Source organism: Larimichthys crocea, chromosome XIX, assembly GCF_000972845.2.
Source record: "Larimichthys crocea isolate SSNF chromosome XIX, L_crocea_2.0, whole genome shotgun sequence".
Classification (NCBI taxonomy): domain Eukaryota; kingdom Metazoa; phylum Chordata; class Actinopteri; family Sciaenidae; genus Larimichthys; species Larimichthys crocea.
The window spans coordinates 2,631,228-2,652,935 of record NC_040029.1 but is presented as its reverse complement, the minus strand read 5'-3'; the positions used below and the strand labels follow the sequence as shown (position 1 = coordinate 2,652,935).

Here is a 21,708-nt window from a genome sequence, read left to right as displayed (position 1 = left end):
TTTAAAGCCACATTCATTTAATGTTTGATGCTGAGATGATCACTGATTACAACATGCAGCGCACTTGGAGGAATAAAAAGGAGACTTAAGTCAATGCCTCGAAGTTTGATTTAATTCTCATTAATGTGTTTATGAAACGTGAGTAAAATCATCGATGATTGTTAGAACCTTGTTTTGTCACTGCAGTAGGAGCTGGCATCAAAGCTCGTACTTCAGATGTTATAGTGCTGATAAAGAAAAAACATCGTCTTCCTGCTCCAGGTAAAACAAAAATGCTCCTTGTGATAGCATGATGATCTGACCGGAGCAGAAAGACGAAAAAAACAAAACAAAAAACAAACACCCACCTCCACTCACAGACACCCACAAACACCTCACTCTTTTTCCTCACATTCACAAAAAGCATGCAACCCATAAAACACAAGCCAAACCATGAGAAACAAACACAAACACATCTCCATCCAGCTCTGTCCCGCTCATGTTTCCGGGTCACTTGGACCCGTTAGGATAAACATGCAGCTGTAGACCGGCTGATGCCACAAAGAGTCTTGGACTAGCTGGAGAGGGACTGTTGCGAAAATTAAACACTTAGATCATCGTCACTGAGTCCAGATCACCTTAAACCACTGAACTCTGTGAGAACACACACCAGGCCAATGTGATAGCATTCCAGTGGAACCCATAATATATATACGCAGGAAAACCAGGACAATATGGAGGGGAGGGGAAGGGGTGAGGAAACTGAAAATGGTGATAAAATAAATGAAATGACACAGCTGTGAAAGAGGCAAAGTAGTCACTCCACAGCAAGACAAGATATTTTGGAATTTCAGTTTTGGTGTTTGTTTTTTTTTTGGTGTAAATGGGTTAAAAGGCTGCCTAAATATCATATGAAGCTGAAGTTCTACAGGTGACCTCGCAACAACAAAAGCTTCATGTGTAAAAACCAGCCGAGCAGGCTGCAGCATCTGCCACTGCATCGGGTTACAGCTGCACAACAACAAAGGCACAAAGGTGTATGTGTGTGTCTCCACGTCGATGGTGGGATTATACCTTATAAAAGGTGACTCTATAAAGACTATGAAAGCTGGTATACTCTGAGGGGAACAAGTGACCTTTCTACCCTTTTGTGCTCTTGAGATGATTCAGCGAGAGAGCTAACACTGATACACCATTCAAAAGACAGGCCTCAGACACTTCACAGAGGTACTGTAAGTGACAGGTTCATGTCTTGGAGCTCTTAGCAAAACAAAAAATGTGCAGAGAGCAATACTTAATAAATTGAAGGCTTTTAAGCGTGGTAAAGGCCACATTTGTTCTGTTTTTTTTTAACTTCAGGTACATGCTCAAGTGACACTTAGACTTTTTTATCGACGAGCTGACTTGTTGCACGTGTCCTGACCTGCTTGAAGCACCAGATGGGTGCTGTTTTTTTGCATATATTGCTAAAAGAATAGTTTAGACATAAACTATTCTTATTTTTGGACAATTCAGGAACAGGATCGACACCACAGCTAGCCTGGCTCTTTGACAGATGTTGTTTATCTGTACAAAAAAAAAAGAGGTTGTGGTTTTTTTGTTTTATAGCAAGTGCGAGGCTATTTCTCCACTGGGTGCACTGACTTCCTCAAAGTGTCGAACTGGAAGTGCCAACTGAGAAATAATACAGCTAGGCAGCTTTTGCTACCTTTGGACAGAGTTAATCTAACTGTTTCCTGTCCTTCCGCTAGGCTGTAGCTTCGTATTTCGTAACAGACAGACATGAGGATGGTAATATTTTCATGTAACTCTCGGCAGGAAAGTGACTAAGCATATTTTCCAAAATGCTCTTCAAAAGAAAAAAAGAGGTCAACAGACTTCAGAAAGTACTTCTGAAAGCAGGTAAACACCTCAAGTCCGACAGTAAATGATGAAACTGATCTTTGGGTCTGCTCTAATTTTTTCTGAACCACAAAAACCCCAGGCTGTTAAAATGAGTGTAACAGGCCATCAAGTATAAATGTAAAAACCTTAAACAGTTAGAGTCTATTAAATAAATAACACATGCGGCTAATAGTGTGCTGGCTGCCAGCGCTCTGACAGCCCAGGACTCTGTGAGTGTTCTGTTGAGACATGATCCAATTACAAATAATTATCTGGGACGGAGCAGAGTAAGTGTCTTGCTGTGGAGCGGCTCTGGTGAGGTGAGGGTGGTGGGACTTGGCAGCAGGGGAGGGCGAGGGGCAGGTGTTGAGGGTTGAGGGGTGGTAGGATTGGGTGAATTGAGGTGGGGGCTTTCTCGGTGGTACCTGAGTGTCCCTCTCTCCTGTCAGTAACCTGTTGTTGGTTATATCTTTCTGGTCCTTGTCTGCCGCCGTGCACCTAGCATTAACCAGCTGACACACACAACAGGCAACATGTCAACATAGCATGTAGGGAGGGGTTGATAGAGAGAGAGAGAGAGGATGGAGACAAGGGAGAGTCAAAGGATGGTGCAGGGAGAGGAAAGATGTTGTAAGTGGAGGAGAGGGTGAGAGGTTAAAAGCCATGACCCTCGGCAGGGGTCACTGTGTGGAGGCGTGTTGGTGATCCAGCCTTGCTGTGGGGAGGTAAACATGCAACGTGGGCAAAATGCTCTTTCTCAAACTGAAACTTTAAACCAGACCTGAACATAATACGTCCAAACTACACTTTAAAATAGCTGGGACCATATTCACAAAACACCCAAAGGATAAAAATGCTGGACAAATCCTAAAAATAAGGGATGTGTTAATCCTAACTTTGAATTTTGTTCATTCATAAGAAGACCTTTAACTCTCTGTTTAAGTCTCTGTGACAAGGTTCTCCTCAGTCACTAAGACTCATGCTCATGCTGATAATGTGTGTCATTACTCTAATATTTAGGGACATGCAATGATAATACACTTTTAAAAAAGTATATTCTGATGGTGGTGAGTTAATAAATATTGAAATATCTATGTGATTTAATTCACGACTGGTCACCTGATGTCATACATAGCAACAGGGTCAACCCTGCCCCTTCTCTTTGTTCCTTACTAAAAGTGGCACACAGCAGCTCTGTGAAAACCTTTAGTGACATTTAAGATGGTGAGACTCTTTGTGAATACAGCCCCACAAGTACAGAAACCCGTTTACCAGAGATGGAAACAACCAATCCAAGATATATACTTGAATCACTAATAACTGTTTAAATAGTATAAATACATTGACAGGAGCCAAATCAAGTAAATTTTATACTTCAAGTACATTTTCTTGCTGACAGTACTTCTGTGGTTTAGTATTTTTACAGTGTGGGATTGCCATCACGGGAGTGTTTATCTAAAATAAATAAAAGTAAAAGAAAGCTATTTTTACTCCTTTATAGACAGAATAAAACTGCCATGAAGCAGTAAAATATACTACACTACTATACTGCATGGTGGGTCCTTACAATATAGAACTGATGGTGTCTTCAAAAATTCATAAGCCTTCACATAAATAAAAAAAGCAGCAGCTGCAAAAATGGCATATTGATATGAGATTACAACTTCAAACAGCCTTAAGATCTCCTAGTATCAGATACAAGATATGACCAAGGGGAACTAATATGTTGAGCTCAGGATGATCAAATACAACAGATCAGTCCCATACACTCATAACTGAGTCATGTCAGGTTACGCTTCAGGTTATATTTAGACAGAAAGGTCTGCGCTGTTACCTTGCTGTTCTGCAGCAGTCGTGTCAGATGCTCGAAACAGTTACTATTGAGGAAGATGGCTTGTAGAACTGGCCTGTCTGAACACAGGAACATGTCCCTGATAGTGTCTGAGAGACAGCAGGACAGATAGACAAAGAGACAAAGACGGAGAGGACACAGAAAAAAAGAAGAGAAAGAGAAAAAGCAAAGACAGATATAAAAAAAGAAGTTCAACAGAAGAGCTCAAATAATATAGTTTGTGTCCCTTATTGTGAATTAAGACCCTACCTAGCATGTTTACTTGCAGCGCCACAAATCGGCTCTCCCAGTGTCGGCCCAGTGTCGGCACTCGGCCCTTAGCTTGCTGCTGCTGCTGCTGTCGGGCAGCGACGACAGCCGCAGGATCAGAGTTGAGCAGCTTGAAGTAGTTTTCCAGCACGGAGGCAATTTCCACTTGCCGCTGGTCAGAGCTTGAGGCCAGGAGGCGCTGGACCACCTCCCGCAGGCAGCCCAGAGTCAGCAGTGCCTTACGGTCGGGGGCCTCACTGTCCCAGTCCTCGCCCTCATCCGAAGAGCAGCTACCCATGGAGCAGTCAGCCAGCACCCGCATCAACACCTCCATGGTGGCCGGAGAGATGGCAAGCAGAGCATTCCTCTGCCAGAGAGAGAGACAAAGTGAGGTTGGAAAGATAAAGACAAAGGTATAGGGGAAAGTCGAGACATTGAGAAGAAGACCCACTGCTGTGATAAGTTAAACAGTTTCCATGCTAAATATTTTACTGCCTCTTAAAGATGAATGCAGTATCGTGCTAATATAACTATGCTGATGGTGGGAGAATCCTGCTAATGGAATTATTTGGATGGGAAATATTAGGAAATACACTTTTTGGCTTTCTTCCTGTTAGATGAGACAATCAATACCACTGTCTCTTTGTTTAGTATGAAGCTAGAGCCAGCAGGCCATTAGCTTATTCCTTTAGAATATATATATAATTTTTTAAAATCTTTTTTCTAATTGTTTAAATATTTAAACTGACAGACTGAATGTCCTGTTTTGTGTTCTGTTTTGTGGCTTAGCTCTAGTGTTCCTCCTTTTGTTTCTCAAACGGTCTGATCAGTCATCGTATAAAGTTCAGTTTGTTAGGACAGTTTGGTCTCTTCAGCTCTCTTCATGAGCCCTGAACTTAAATAAAAAATTGTTTCTGTCATATTGGGGTGAATAAAAACTCCTGGGAGTCATGACAGACAGCTAGGTCCTTCAGAAATGTAAAGTTGTGGTTTTACTGAAAGTACATGCTGGAACTATTTCTTGGCTCAAGCCAGTAACTTCCTGGCAGAACTTCATAGTGACAAAAAAGGCTCCAGGGAGTCATTGTGGCCACACTAGTCACTGCTCTAGCTTCATATATAGCAGACACATATAGGGGTGGTATGCTATAAGCATATTTCCCAAACTATTTATTTTCACTCTTTTCCTGTAATGACTAGATAAATAGATTCTTTATAGCTCAAATGTGCTGCTGCTTTTCTTTTTAAACAATAAACAATTGTATAAATTTTAAATTTTTCGACCGTTGTTTGGACAAAACAAAATACTTGTTGTCATACCTGCAGTGAATTGTGATGGGTTTCTTTTGAGACATTTTATAGACTAAATATAATAATATATAAACAGCAGTCAGCAACAAAACAAGCCCTCAGGAAGAATGCTGGGTTATGTACAGTCTGAACTGCGTGCCGCTGTTGTGCTTGGAAAGAGATTCACACGCACATATCCAGTGATGCTCTGTTATTATATGTCTTTTACTATAATTTAAGTTTAATTCTGTGAACAAATGAAGACTAAAGGAATGGCATTATGCCACACAGAAAAGCTTTAAAAGACTCATTTAGTCTAATCTATAAAAAGCCACCGCAAAACTTTAATGAATACTAGACTCTAATGACTTAATGGCCAAGAAAGTGGAAGCAGCTTTCACTGTAATGAATGTATGTGGTGCCATCTTGAAACACTCTACATACACATCCTGCTGGCAAGAGGGGATGAGGACACATGTGTTACCAAAGGGATCAAGCCTGTGACCTCCAGGCCATCCCAGGGCGTACCTGATCACCAGCTACTATGGCCCCAAACAGGTGCAGCAGGCAACATTTCAGACTCTCCTTCAGGTGCTCACTCTCCTGGAAGCACTCTGGAATGAAGACACACACACACACACACAGATAGTTTGATCAGTAGGCGTGACGTCTGCTATGCAAACATGACATAAACACACAACGACAGCAAACGGTTGAAGTTCCTGTGCTTCTGTCTATAAACAAAATGAGCGCATGCACGGCCACACCTTTATCTGTTCTGACTCGGTCACATGCATGCACACTCACACAGAGCTAAATGAAATATGCAGAGGAGATAAGATACACAGACACACACAGGCATGTGGCAGATCGGCCTGTAACCTCTGGGTCATGGTGGCCCCAGTCATCCATTAACTCATCTGTCAACATGTCCGGTTGGGGAGAAGAAGAGTAACATCTTGGCTCCGTGATGTCTGTTTCCTTAATCAGATACATGCTACAACTAAATAACATTCTGCTATCATGACATCACACTGATGACGCCCAATTACCCAATTAAGCTCAATATAAAGAGAGGAAAAGAGTTCTGAGCTTTAGTCTTCACCAAAAGTCTTCCTACCGTTTTTCCACAAAACACACACACATATGAAAACAGTGTCTGTCAGGTTGGGCCTTGGGTGTTATCTTTGGTGCCAAACCACAGCAGCCACACACAGGACACGGGACAGAAGGGAGTATTTGTTCAAAATGGCCACCAGCGTATAGCTGAAGTGGCCTGACAGACACCATTCACTATCGGCTCATCTGAGCGCCTGGCAAGCGGAACACAGACACAAAGAGTGGATTCAACTGGACCGAGAGAGGGAAGAGGACAAGGCAGCAGAGCAGAGAGGGAGAGAGGGAATGACAGCATGGGAGCTCTTAGAGAAGAGAGGAGAAGAGAAGAGAAGAAAAGAAAGACCTGGTGGCTTTTTCATGATGTACAAGTTTGCTTCCCCAGCTATTAAAGCAGGAGATGCAAAGTACGGATGAGACACGGGAAGCACTGTGATGCTGCCAACATGCCAAATAAGTGCATGCAAATATGTGTGAATGTATAATGTTTATTAGGGCCAGGTTAACTGATCATGTGATGTTTATATCTAAATCTAAATATTTTAATACAGTAGTTTGGGGATTTTTCCACCAGCATGCTACAAACACCGTGTGCACATGGAAAAAGAGTGTGACTGACTTACGGTAAAAGAAAGGAACAAACTCAACAGTGAGCGGAGCTGCCTTGTACTTCTGTCTGCTCCTCTCTACTGTACCCAGCTGCTCCCTGGGGGGGAAAAAACAAATATAGTTTAGGTAAGACACGACTACTGTGCATTATTCTGCAGTCTTGCTGGTGCTTCATTCATATTTGACAGCTGGAGTTGTTACCCGCAGGTTCGATGCCTCCAGTTGCGATACGGGTCGTAGAGACTTTCGCAGAAAGCCAGCGCATGACGGACAAACTCCTCCGCCTGGCTCTGGTCTGCCATCTCCTTCTCTTTGGTCTTGCTCTTCAGCTGTGATACGCAAACACACGCACACAGATACACAGTTTACTTCACGTGTCTCATTCAGACTATTCAGGTGATTCCTCTGTAAGTCGCTTTGGATAAAAGCGTCTGCTAAATGCAATGTAATGTAATAATGTAATGTAATATCATTTGAACTACAGTGTGTCTCAACAGGTTTTTCCGTTGCCAAATAGAAGGACACAGATGTCACTTCCTCATTTATGTTCCTCCAAAATCAGTAAACCATTCAACCACTATCTAATAAATACATTGAAGGTTTTGTGCCTTTCTGCTGATCCAGTTTACTGCGGACCATGTTTTGCTGAGGAGAGAACAGAGCAAAGACAAAGGGAGTCAGACCTGCTGAATATAAAGCGTCGTCATCGTGATGATGTGATTGATGTAAGAACAAGTGCCAATCTCCTCCACGTTGGACAGGTTCCTTTGAGAAACATCCAACCATGGACACAAACACAAAACACACACAGAGAACAAGTCAACCATAAGATTATCTATTACTTTCTTCAGAGTACCAGATAATGTGAAAAATTCAAGTCCCAAAGCTAAACTACTACACTACAACACAATCTGTGAAAAACACAGGATTCATTTTCTTTTCTCCTGATAAGTCACTTTGCTGTATGTGTATGTTTGCTGTCCAGACCTGCAGATGATGATAAGGAACTTGAGCAGCAGCAGAGCCAGGTTTTGCTGCTCAGGCTCCAGGCCATCAGAGGCTTTCTGGACGCACTGCAGCAGCTGATGGCGCAAAACCTGCAGAATGTTGTCGGGGAGGAGCGTCAACACCGGGGGAACCTCCTCCGGCCTGGAGACACAGGAGAAAAGAGGAGAAGCTGCTTATATGCCAGGCTTAAAGGGGAGGGTCATGTCAAAATTGGTAGAGTGCAGATGGACACTTGGAGGATGGAAGTGTAGCCTTTTTATCATGGAGGTGTCAGGGCAGTATATACAAGGGCAACTTCAAGGACCCTGCTCTGCATTCACTCAACACACAGGCACATGCCTAATGCATTCAGGCATTAATTCCTAAGAAAAACAGCATGTGTGCTGCACTGCTCATATGAGAGAGGGAGAGAGCGGAGCTAAACCGATGTAATGAGTGTCGGTGGGGAAGCAAGACAGATGTGACAGCTGCAGAGAAAGGGAAGGAGGAGGGGAGGAAAGAAAATGGAGAGAGGACAAAAAGGCAAAGAGGCAACGGAGGGAAGAGGATGAAGGAAGGAGTGAGAGAAAATAACAAGGGGAGAAAATTAGTCAAGGGAGGAGGAGAGGGGAAGAGATGAAAAGCTCAACAAATAGGATTTAACCACTTACGCTCCTCCACCCTTTCACACGGCCCTCCCTCCATTATAAAAACGTGTCTGACCTCCTGGGGAGTTATCTGATGTTCATGTGTTCACAACCAGCAGCAGAGCCAAAGTATCAGCGGACTTTTAGATGCGCGCTCAAGCGCATTAACCCTGCATCATATGTTTGCGCGTCGTCACCGATTGGAGCATCACCTGCGACAAAATGTGAGCGCTCTGCACAAAAGCATCTGGTGCGGCCTTGCTATTTTCAGTAGTGCTGTGGAAGGCAGCACAGTATGCGGTCACACTGTAGATGACGCACACAAGAAGTGATAGTTCTGATCCCACGCACGGTGACCTAATGCAAAAAAATGTCTTTCATGTATTTTTAAATGGAGGTAGTTGTGTTGGAATAAACAGCAGAAACAAGATGCCACCCCGGGGTGGTGTAGAGGAGTGTTTACCAAGTAGGAGTACTTGTACCAGAGGGAACTCAACTTTTATTTTGTAGGTTTATTGTTGTCATTTTGTCTCTTTCATGCTGTGTACAAGAAAAGATGCATAGCCTTCTAAATTCACAAAGAATAATGGGATTACCTGCCAACATGTTTGTGCACATTTTTGTTACAATGCGTACTCTTCTTTAAAATTAATAAAAAAATAAATGCAAAATAACAATAAATACAATAACAAAAAAGTTGTAGCAGTACAAATGAAAAAAGGCATCTCAACAGTATGCCCTAAAAAATTGTCACAGTGTCTCCATTATGTAGTTAAGAATGTTAAATAACATCAGATTTATAATCCATTTATAAGAACATATTTGGAACATGATGAAATATTTTGAGCTCATTTGTGGGAGAACATCGGGGTTGGAATTACTGCTGCTGGGTACGCACCTACCACTTATTTTGCAGTTTTATGTTACCACTAAGCGCGGCTGAAAACTGAAGAACACACACAGAAATCGTCAAAGCGGGCTTCAAGTGATTACGACTGTAGTCTGCTAAAAGTTACCTTGAAGGTGGCTTTTCAAAGTCCACATCCAGGCATCGCTCATAGGAGCTGATGAAAATCTCCAGCCATAACTTCAAGTAGTCTGGATCCCTCTGAGAAATGAAAAGAAGGAAGGGAGGGAAAGAAAGAAAGCAAATATAGTTAGTGGTCTTTGCTGACAAAAGCTGTCATGCTTAAAATACATACTATATTGCTGTCAGCTGACAGGCTTTGTCTGCAGTTTGATTAGATGTATTGTGTGGATGTGTGTGTGGCTTCTATAGCCAGACAACAATAGGCTGCAAATGTGTTTGTTTTCTTCTCTTAATTCATGATAATGACAATGGATATGAAAAATTGACACACCCGTTCAAATGCTCAAAAATATGTTTTCATTTCCTCGACGACTTGAATACTTTGTGATACTACTGCTGAAGCAATGACACGTGAGAGCAGGAATGTCTCAGGTGTGGCGAGGCTGAAACATGCACCTGTCGGGGGGAAAAACAGGCACGGCTGCATTCTAAAGGCCAACTGATCGACATTTCCTAAATTCCTGGAACAATGCCTAAGGATGGGATGGCAACATGAGCCACAGAGGAAGGCTGGCCTGACTTGGTCACAGCACAGCTCCTGCTGTAAAATCCCCTCGGCCCACAGGAACAAACACACCGAACACAGGGGACCACATGGAAAAACAGCTTTAAGAAGCAAGAGCCAGGACTATGAAGACATGTGTGACTAAAATGTCTACCGATTAAAGCTCAGTGCATTAGCTCTTATGTGTCCCATAAAAAAAAAATACAAATGGCTTAGAGCAGTGCCAGTTTTTATAACTATCGTTATTACAGCAAACACAATTTGTCACATCTGCAACACGCACGTGAGGTGAAGAGGGCGAGGATTTGTCGGCAGAAATAGAAAGAGAAGCTTCATATTTAGGTACTAACTAACTGACTCTGATGTTATCTTTAGTCATTAAATTATAATACACATTTCCCTTTTATTGTAGTAATCACTCAGCGATTATTTCAACAAACTTAATTTGGGCCACAATTATCATTAATTCATTTCATTCATTTGTCGAGTCAAACCATCGTCGCCAATGGCTCTGACCTGGGGACACAGAGAATAAATAGCTGAAAAAAAGCGACTCTTACTGTGATGTCATTATGTAATCTCTCCAAACACTGAACATAATTGATGGGTGTGTGCCGTTTTGCAGTGGAAGTGCAATTATGTCAGAAATTAGCTAAAGCATATCAAGAGCTGAAACAAATCCTAAAGACCAACAGCATTTCTGATGGCTAATGATTCACTTGTTATCAAAACAGATTGTTAGTTATTAACTACTAATCATTTCAGCTCTACACAAGGATGGTTCAGAGTGTTTTGTAAAGCATCATTAATTAATCATGTAGGACTAATAACACAGCGGATCCTGTCATTGGGACTTTGGGCCATCTGGAGGGTTTGAGTGAGCAATCTAGGTCAAGGAGGGCTGAAGAGGTAATCAGGGCAGATTACCATAACACAGTATATTGTGCATTTGGTACTTTACTTTGACCAGCTCAGATTTGAAGGCTATTCATTCAAATTATGACTTGGAGGGATCCTGTCATGAAATAAAGTTGGATAATACCTGTTAATATTTGTTGATATTGGTAGTTGTCAGGTCATCAAGGAAAATGAGACACACAGACAGAAAGGGACATAAAAAGGGAAGGGAAAGGATTAAGGGTGAGGGTGGTCGATCTGGGAGTGGGGTGTGGTGAGGTGGGGAGAGGGTCCAGTTGCGCGGCGTATTAACCATCCTCGACCAGAGTACATGAAGTTATAACGGGTCAGCTGGAAGTTTATCACGTCTAATTGCTTTACATATCCAATAAAGCCATCCCATGTCTTATGAACGTCCATTAACAGTAAACCTGATCTTTTCTAACATGAGATTACACATGATACTCTTAATGAGATGTGTGTGGAGCAGCATTCTTCCAGCAGAAATCAACCGCCGCGCTAGTAAGAAGGAAAATGCCATGGCCCTGCGTTGACAGGAGGTCATAGGTATGTTTTCTGAGGTTACACCAAGAATGGCAATAAGGGGGCAGGCAGTAACTTGTTTTTTAAAAATATTTTAGAGAATAAATCAAAGAAAGAAAACCAGAATCAATCCTGGGCAACCCCAATCCATCCAATAGTTGTTGAACCATTTCTTTTGATTAAAATGGTTAAAGGGAAAGACTAGCCTACATATCAATAATCACTCCAAAACAATCTGCATCTACTTTGATACAGAAAATGTATCCTGAGCAGAGACTGACTACGGCCTGGAAAGCCGAAGGAGACTCTTCAGCTACTGATGATTGGCAATACCCAAACCTGACTGTACGAGATGGTTTGTTAAATAAAATCATCTCGGAAATCGTTGTTGGAACCTGGTTGGAAAACGGCAGGCACTCTCAAAAGAGACTTGACGGTTGATTGGATGAACCATCTGTATGTCACCATCTATCATGGCCAAACCACATATAATGACTAAATAAGTGAAATTCTTTGCAGTTATAATATAACTGAAGCAGCATTTGTGCTAACCTCTTTAGCAGCTGCGCACAAAGCTTTTTCAGCAAACACGTTGTCACGCATACTTAGCGTTAAACCGGAGACCGTGCCGTAACTGATTGGTGTGAACAACTGTGTTCAAGCCTGTCAAGATGGATTCTTGCATGATGTCCAGCTGCCTCGCAAGGTTAGCTCTCCACACCTGGACGCTGCAAACGCTGCAAACATCCCATGATGCAAATTTCAGGCAAACAGAAGGCCTCAGACAATACACCAACTGATTTATGAAGTTTCCTATGAAGCCCTACTTAGGAATGTGCAGATTAGAGTCTGAAACTGGTGCAAAAAAAACATAACAACTGGAAAAAAAAATAGGCTTTTCTCAGGATAGCAGTGCCATCTGGCTAAAAGAGTGGGAGAGGGGCTGAAAGGCTGTCTGCTTCTGTCTGCGTGTCAGAGTGGGAATCAGCCAGAACGAAGCAGGAAGCCAGCTCGCTGCAATCCCTATGAAGTCATCAGAACAATCCTGCGACGCTGGCCTCTGTGAGTGTGTGGTGAGAGAGAAAAAGGGATGAGAGAGAGAGAGAGAAAGAGAGGGGGGGAGAAAAGAGGGAGAGAGGCATCTGAACGGAGTCAGCAACAGCCACGTGTGAATAATATGTTCTTTTGGGAGAACATGGCATGCCGCCTGTGTGCTTCTTTTTTTCCTGTGTTACCTTTACTGCATGACTCACAGGGAGCACAACACGTTTATTTGTGGTGCTGCTGAAGCTGTTTAAAGACATAAATGCCATATTGTCTTTGCATGCATGTGCACTTCACTGCCAGAAAATGTAGATGTCACTCTCAAGTGACTGAGCTTGCTAGTAACACTGACTGAATGGACTGTGTGTGTGTGTGTGTCTGAAAGAATGTCCTCTTTTAGGCAGCAGCTTGGGAGCACAGATGCCCATTGAGGGTTCGGACTGTGGCAGGCAGGGACACACCCTGCTCTACATGGCTCTGTTTATCCTCTGCCTTCATCGCTGGCCTAACACACACACACACATAATCAGCAGACGTACAAGTAGGAAGCCTAACTCAACAAGAGTCACCTTGTCCCAACTCTAACAACCGTCTTGTGTCCCAGTGTGTATAAAAACAATTCCCATGAGAGGATCACATGCCTCTCCTTCCCCCCTGTGTGTATCCATTATCATATTAGGCCTTTACCCAACCTACTGCATCACATTCTTAATGATCTGTTTAAGCTGACCTCTGTGGAGCTAACAAGGTCACCGGCAACACGGATCAATGCACCTCATTCTTGAAATTGAGACCCCGGTTGACCCCGCTGAGTGTTATATGGACAGTGAAAGTGCTGATTGAGGATCAATTGACAGCCTTCTCTCATTCAGATATGAGACACCTAGTGCTCTGAGAGAAAAAGAAAAACATCACACAAGATACGTGTTGACCTGGGGCGGAGGATCCGGCTCTGCTGTGTGATATGATATCTGCACAACTAAAGAACATTTTCCCAGCACTGGAGGCTTCACAGAGACTGATAAGAGCAGATAATGTATTTTTCAATAAACGTGAAACATTTTAATAAATGTTTGATTGCTCCAAATCCATGGCTAATTAATAAATGACTGATCAAGCAAGCTGTTATTTTCTTTCTTTATTGATTAACCTGTCAACAGTTTTACTTTCCTTCTTCTAGTCAATACCTTTTGTTTGCTTGAACCACAACTGGCTGCAGCTCTACTTTTACTGATTTCATTGAATGTCTCAGTTACACATGAACTAGTGCATTTTATGTATTTCCCCATTGGGGACGGTTGGTGTCGCGCGCCAACAAAGGCACTGAGGAAGAAATTCGCTTTATGAGGAAGGAAATGCACTCAACGTTTGTTTGACCTCGGTGTCACATGCAGTGCGTTTTGGTGAGAGACACTAAATGCAAACAAAAAAGCCACACACCTTCATGCTGAAGTCTAACACAGAAGAAAAACAATAACTTTAATATTTTTTTTGCAGCTTTGGTTGCATTTTCATCTAGTTTAAAAAGGGACACAATAAAAAGTAATTAGATTACTTGATTTATCTGCTATCATTTGCTCTGTACTGTTCTGCTGTGTAGCTCCACAGCCTTGCAGCTCAGCAAGTGCCCAGCCCCTCCAGACAGGCGTGGCCGGTCGGGTGGCTGCTTGCTTAGTTTGGGTGGGTGACCTGGTTCGGTGGAAGTGGCATGGACTCACTGAAACCACAATGTTTAAAAGGTCTCCTCCCTGTAGGGTTTTCAAGAGACGGCTGTGGTCACTCCTGTTTCTGTGCCATCGCAGGCCGACATCGCTGCCTATCAGTCAGCGGCGTCTCTGACATGACGTCACTGCACAGGGGTGTATTTAAAGAGACTGGTGGGAGGGGTCAAAAACCACACGAGGCATGTCTGATACACGATGTACAGTGACATCAGTGTTATTGCAGAGATATTCATAGCACAGAGGGAAAAATGAGACGCAAGCGAGGAACGCTGAATGAAATAAGCTGCAGTGAGAAAGAAAGCTAGCCTGAGGCAACAAACTTTGCATACCAGCGCATGAACCAAAGAGTGTGAGGGCTTGTGTGACTGTGTGGCATGTGTGTATATGTGTGTGTGTGTCTGCGACAACACAGATTAGACTGTGACAAGCAAACAAGCAGCGAAGCCGGAAAAAGACCTGAGTAATCTACTTCAGGAATTATGTGAAACCGAGGCACTTTCTCCTCCTCCGTCGTCTCCCAGCTCAACTGTTTGGTTTTACTTCCCCCCTCGTTTCTCTCTCCTGAACGCTCCAAGCTCTGTTTTCACCTCTCTCCCTTCAATCCTCTCAGTATATCTTACTCCCTTAAGTACAGGGGTTTATGCAAATCGCCGTCGCTTCTCTGATCCTGTCAAGAAGCCACTCGCCAGGCAGGACAGAGCAGGGTGGGGTGACACGAGACAGGATGACGGCCCTCAGAATTAACCAAACATCCCTGGTTTGAGCACAATTAAAAAGGTAGTGAGAGAATTGAGACACCGGACTCAGCTTTAAAGCCTCTGAAGGGTGAAATGATGCCCCTGGTTGTTGAGGCATGTTCCCCGTGGTTGGGAATTAAAGAGGCTTTTCTGCCGCAGACAAAAGCTTTAAGAGAGTAACTGGCATTATTCAGAAGCCTGCTAAACCCTCCACTTTCTCTGACAAGTCTCTCTGGGTAATGTACTGATGAAAGCAGAGCAGAGCGCCGCTGCTGCTACTGTATACCAGCAGCTCCATGTGTTCAGGGACAACACTCTGGCACGAACCAATGACAGGGAGCTAAGAGGATCCAGGGTTATGTAACAGCTTCAGCGTCGTCTGTGACCTCTTGGTCCTCTACAACCACAACAAGGAGTCGACCTCTGCAACTGCTGCAGTTAGAAGTGTTACTATGCCGCACTGGACATTGCCCTAATAATGATAATATGTGTCTACATAACTAATCCAATATGCAAGTGGCGCACTGTGTCCACCTTGAAATGCAAATGAAGCTATTTTTGACCATATGAATTACAGATACAGTCATAAAAGAAACGAATAAGACTTTGACAAACAGTAGAGATCAAACAGCAAAGTTACTGGTGTAAACAAAACTTCAGCCTTAGAAAACAAGTTAATTTTGTTCAATATCAGGCCTTTAATCTGATCTTATGTTAGACTGTTCTGCAGTCAAGTCAAAAGCAAAAGTCCTAAGTGAAAAAAAATGTAAACTTATATATTTTATATTGTCAACAAATCCCAAGAAAAGATCCAAAGTGTGGCTCCATTGTTAAACACGAGTGAGCCACACTGTCGCCCTGCCTGACATGTTCCTTCACCGTGACGAACAGAGTCACTCTCATTTATTCTGCTGACAGAAATAACCACGAGAGCACCGAACGTGGATTCATCTGCAGCTGAAAATGATCCCCGGCTAATGGCTGAGTGCAGCGCCGGTCCACATCATGTACACGCACCTCAACAACGACTCTGACGCCGCAGCTGCTCGACAGCCATCTGTGACCTCGTCATCGTCGCGTAAACAGCTGCCGTCTTGAAATTATTATTATAATATTACACGTCAAAAGTTGAAAGACATTAATCGGAGCATATGTTCCCGTCCAACACAACCCCTGCCCTCTCTCTTGGTGACAACCAGGTGAATAATACATACAGAGGCAGGTAAAGACGGCTGATGTCCAGCTGACGGAGCAGGTTGAGCCGGTTTCCCTGCTGCGACCATCGGCTGCTTGTATTGTACAAGCTTGCACTGTCAACAATGAGCACCTGATCGACTCCTCCTCAGAGAAAAATGCGTTCACCCCTGACAATGAAGGCCTGGAAGTCTCCAATGTTTTGTCAATTATTAAACAGACAGGCGGCATGAGGGAGCTATGATGAGCACAACAATAAAACAAACATCTTGCAAGTCATGAATTTTATCTCCTAGTACAATGCTTGTACCCTATTCCGTGGAAATACTGTTTGAACTGGAGATGTGCTGGCCTGAGGCGTCGGGGAGTAAAGATGGAGGTCTGTGGTGAGACAATTAACCCTCTGGTGGGACGCAGGGGGTCGCAGAGCTTTCACTCCAACATTCCTCATCTGATTTTGTCCACGTGACTGCAGGTTCTCCTTACAGCCACACATATCCTGGCAACCCTCACATGCGAGCACATATATAGTGCTGAGACAACCCCCTGGCCATACCTGACATTTCAGCTTGGATAGAGAGACAGGTTGCTACACATATATATTTAAAAGCTCCTCTCTCTCTCTGCGTCTCTTTTGCCTCATGCAGAGAGAAATATTGGCCTGGTGGACCTTGGCTCACAGCCAGGATGAAATGAAACCATCCTTTTCCTCGCAGTGGAACGCCTGGTCAATGCAAATACACACTCCGGCTAGAACAAATGCGATGTGTATGCTTGCAGCAATTGCTGGCATTTTCACAAGTGACTGTGACAAGTGTGTGTGGGCAGCGGCGTGTCTGAATACTCTGAATACAAACACCCACAGCGAACTGGCTTTAGGTATTTGTGTCAGTCACACTTTTAGTCTGCAGAAGGAAGAAAAAAAACAGCTTTGCATCCGTGGAGAGAGTTGCGTTTGTGTCACTGTGAGGGGATTACTGCGCGACTGCAGTCGGGGGCTCACGTGCAGGCCCGCTTTGATTGGACGGCAGGACGTGTGCGTGCACTCATCGCCAAGTGAATTAAATCTAGCCAGCAGCTGACTCAAGGGGTGCTGTCTCCGCTCGAGCGTCATTCATTCATCTACGCTGCAAAAAAACTAAACAAAGTGGCATCCTATATGCAGCTCACTGCAGCACTGACAGACCGGTCCTACTGTAAATTGATTTTACAGCCTCGCATGACCACACATCTCTATTTGTGTTATACATATGCAGAAGTTAATGGGGATATCACCGACGTGATGGAGGTTCCCACAGCTACAGAGACATTCTTTGTGAATTAAATAGAAATTTATACGCCTAATGTCCACCTCCAATCAGGATCTGCGAGCAATTTCATTAGTCTGGGGGTTTAACTGGAGCGTTTAGAGTCCTGTAATGTTTGATATGCTGTTTCAGAGGTGTGTGCGTCCTAAAAAACACACAGTACGTTGCCACAGAACAATAACAATGAGTGAGTTTGGTGTAAAGAAAAGTCCCATACACTGTAGATTTGACATCACACTGTCCATTACTTCACCCTGTGTGTGTGTGTGTGTGTGTGTGTGTGTGTGTGCTTTAGGACTAATCAAATCAAAGTCACAAAGGACATTTGCCTCGGAGGGCTTTACAATCTGTACAGGGAGTGACACCCTCTGTCCTTAGACCCTCGGTTCGAGTGAGGAAAAACTTGCCCACAAAAACCCTTTTAACAGGGAAAAAATGTGGAAGAAACCTCAGGAAGAGCCACAGAGGAGGGATCCCTCTCGCAGGACGGACAGACGTGCAATGGATGTCACGTGTACAGAACAAATCAACACAAACATATTGTACAATTACAATAACTGACAAAATGACAACGAATCACAATGACCACAGTAGCAGATATGGTAGCAATAATGACAGTAATAACATGTGTAGTGGACTACACCTCACCTTAGTGCAGTAGAGCATCCAGACCTCGTACAGTCTCTCCTTGGATGCCATGGTGCCAGTGAGTGGCACCCTCAGGCTGCGTGTCGTGCACCGAGGTCACTTCCCTGGCTGCTTCATGGTCTCCGGTCATGAGCTAATCATCTGCAGCTGGCCTCCAACAGCATGGCAAGGTGTATGGCTCCTTCACAGGGTTGTTGAAGGGAGAAACTTCTTTCAAAAAAATTATTCCATGTCTTGCTGCAGCCGGGCCTGTACTCCTCCTCCTCCTCCTCCTCCTCTTTCTCCTCCACTTCTTCGGCTACACCAAGAGGGTATTCCCAGCGGGGCTGTCAATGATAACAACACAGGCAAGTTATGACGGAGCTGCAACAGAAAATACCTCCGTGCACTTTGAGCTGGCTCATTAATGTGCTCTGCCAAACAAACAGCTCGACAACACCGGGAGATATCACTGTGTCGGAGCAAGTTAGCTTCAATGCTAGCTGTCAAAAAAAACAAAAAACGGCTATTTCTATTTTTTTTTTTTTTTAGCCTCCCTTTCTCCTCCTCCTCCTTCTCCTCCGACTCATGTGATAGAAACGCGTCGTCCTCCAACACAGCTTCTACAACAGCTTCATACACGTACAAAATATCAACAGTAATGTGTGAATACGTGATAATACGTCGACAAACCAAAGGAGCACTCACCTGCGGGAGGAGAAGACTGAACTGTCAGTGGCGGACCCCGTCTCTCGGTTTGTTTGTGGATGTGTCAAGTTTCAGCCAATCACACCGACCGACAACAACTTCCTGTCAGTGCAGCGGGTGCTGCTTCAAAATAAGAGAGAGACACAAGATTAGGCAAGTTTATTTGTATAGCACAATTCGTACACAAGGAAATCCATAGTGCTTTACAGAGGCAAGGAAAAACATTGGATATTAAGACAAGCAATAGAAATAAAATTAAAAAATAAATAAATAGAAATATATGCAGAAATTCAAGGATTCAAGGATTCAAGGAGTTTTTATTGTCATTACAACACATGTAAACATGGGATGAAACGAAAATTGGTTTCCCCTGGTCCCGGAGCAGCCCAATATCAAATATAAAATAAAATAAAAAAAAATAAAAAAAATAATATATATATATATAAAATATAAAAGTAAAGGCAATTTAAATTTAGAGAAAAGTATATACAATAAATAGAGAAACAACAACAGTGTAGCACCATGGTGAGGTAGTGAGATGTGCAAGTGTCCAGGTTGTGCAAACAACTGCATTGTGCAAATTAAAACCAATAATTAATAAAACATCAGAATGTCATCTAAAATCATTAAAAAAGCAAATCTGAAAACAATTTAAAACATTAAACGAATCACAGGATTATGATTAAAAATTAAAAAGAGAAAAGTTTATATGAGGGGAATGAAAATGTGGTTGGTAGGGAAAAATGTACTCATATGTAGTGTACTGAATTTTGTGCTTAATTGTGAAGTTTAGTATATTTATGTCTATGATCCCTGGTGTGGCGTATTTGCATGATCTACATACATGGAAATGAAATGTGTGAGATGCTGAATGTTAATGGAACAATGCTGAATGGATTCAATAAAAAGATAATTACAAAAAAAAGTTTTAAACCTGGATTTAAAAGTGCTAAGAGTTAAGGACTGATTTCAGTCCTGCTGGTAGTTTGTTCCAGTTGTGAGCAGCATAACTGCTAAATGCTGCTTCATGATGTCTGGTTTGAACTCTGTGCTCCACTATCTGACCTGAGTCAGTAGATCTCAGAGCCCTAATGGGTCTATATTCTACTAACATGTCGTTTAGATTAGAAAACAATTGTACAGATATATTAATGACAGACATGTCTCAATACTCTAAATCAGAGGTCTTCAACCAGGGGTCCCTGAGGGAATTTTTGTCATAATAATTGACAATTTTCACCAAAATAATGGTGACTGTGAAGGTGCAGATAATTGAGAAACTACAAACAGTGGCAGAGGCATTTGCACTCCAGTTGCATAAATCAGTGGACTTGTCCAAAAAGGAACAGCTCATGGCATTTAATAACCAATAATAATTATGCATTAACTTTTTAATCAATCATAAACACATATAAGCTAATAACCCAGTATATAAATAGGTAAATAGGGTGTAATAATAAAGTAAATATAAAAGTTATTATAGGCCAGGATTAACATGTGACACATGTGGGGGTCTCTGTTCTGTTTGTCTCTCATCCAAGGGCTGAAAAAGGTTGAAGAGGTGACACAACACTGAGAAATTTTATACACTATATATTTTAGAAGACTTTGTCTATTATCTGAATGTTCATTCAAAGTGAGTCAAAAAATCTTCTCAGCAGTAATGTAATGGTGGATTTTAGGAACAGTCACAATTGCACAGATATATTAAGGACAGACATGTCTCAATACCTAAATCTAGGGGGATCCACCAATTTTTGTCATAATAACGACAATTTTCACCAAAATAATAGTGACTGTGAGGGTGCAGATAATTGACTGGATGAATCAGTGGACATGTCCAAAGAGGAACAGCTCATGGCATTTAATAACCAATAATAATTATGCATGAACTTTTTTAATCAACCATAAACACAATAGGCTAATAACCCAGTATATAAATAGGTAAAATAGGGTGTAATAATAAAAGTAATATAAAAGTATTATTAGGCCAGGATTAACATGTGACAGATGTTCATTCAAAGTGAGTCAAAATAATCTTCTAAGCAGTATATGTAATGGTGGATTTATGAACAGTCATAATAAGGATTGGCATTTAGAGGATAACATTATGGTACATTCCTGCCACTACTGGTCTTACCGGTTTAAGAAAATGAAAGATACTCATGCCTTAAAGTTTATCATGATATAAAAGTTGTTTGCACAGATTGCACCAATAATGTGTTTGAATTGAGTTATTTTGCTGTAATATAATTAGCAATCAAAAGGCAAGGACGACAATAATAGCTTAAGTTTTAATAAATGATATCTAGTTGGCAACACTTTGTTTGTTTTATCAACATCGGACAATATCAATAAGACCTTTAATTTGTAGGCGAACCGGAAACACAATTCACTGCAGCAACTGCACGGCACGAAAATACCGCCAACCGAGTGAACAGATTGAAGCTTAAACTGCAGTTTCAGTGCACGACACGTGTTTCTTCAGTTTACCTTCGCACTGACAGAGAGCGCGAGGGAAAGGTGGCTCAATGCGTGGCTCGTGGTATTTTATCCTAAAACTCTGCCTGTTTGCGACATCGAACCACTTTACGCGTTGTCGATGTGGAGCTATGTGGTTGCGTTGCCCCCCTCGGTTTGTTTTGATGTTGCATCGCCATCTAGTGGAGCAACGGGGAATTGCTTTTATTATCACAAGAGTTGTGGAGATGGGTTTGTG

The 21,708-nt window shown here is 42.6% G+C and overlaps 1 protein-coding gene across 3 annotated transcripts in view; it reads right to left on the bottom strand.

The window, feature by feature from the left end:
* Window positions 1-19,069, bottom strand: part of nbeal1 (neurobeachin-like 1) — a 40,562-nt gene extending 21,493 nt beyond the window's left edge. For 2 of the 3 annotated variants that reach the window (XM_027291540.1, XM_019255567.2), the window contains exons 1-11: window positions 18,990-19,069; window positions 18,303-18,628; window positions 9,630-9,721; window positions 7,967-8,128; window positions 7,663-7,744; window positions 7,181-7,308; window positions 6,994-7,076; window positions 5,783-5,868; window positions 3,965-4,331; window positions 3,698-3,804; window positions 2,289-2,375 (exon numbers count right to left, since the gene is read on the bottom strand). In XM_027291540.1, the coding sequence (XP_027147341.1) occupies window positions 2,289-2,375; window positions 3,698-3,804; window positions 3,965-4,331; window positions 5,783-5,868; window positions 6,994-7,076; window positions 7,181-7,308; window positions 7,663-7,744; window positions 7,967-8,128; window positions 9,630-9,721; window positions 18,303-18,353 (1,245 nt within the window). In that variant the 5' untranslated portion in view covers window positions 18,354-18,628; window positions 18,990-19,069. The remainder of the gene's footprint in view (window positions 1-2,288; window positions 2,376-3,697; window positions 3,805-3,964; window positions 4,332-5,782; window positions 5,869-6,993; window positions 7,077-7,180; window positions 7,309-7,662; window positions 7,745-7,966; window positions 8,129-9,629; window positions 9,722-18,302; window positions 18,629-18,989) is intronic. The other variant, XM_027291541.1, reaches the window with a different exon arrangement.
* Window positions 19,070-21,708: the final 2,639 nt, after the last annotated feature.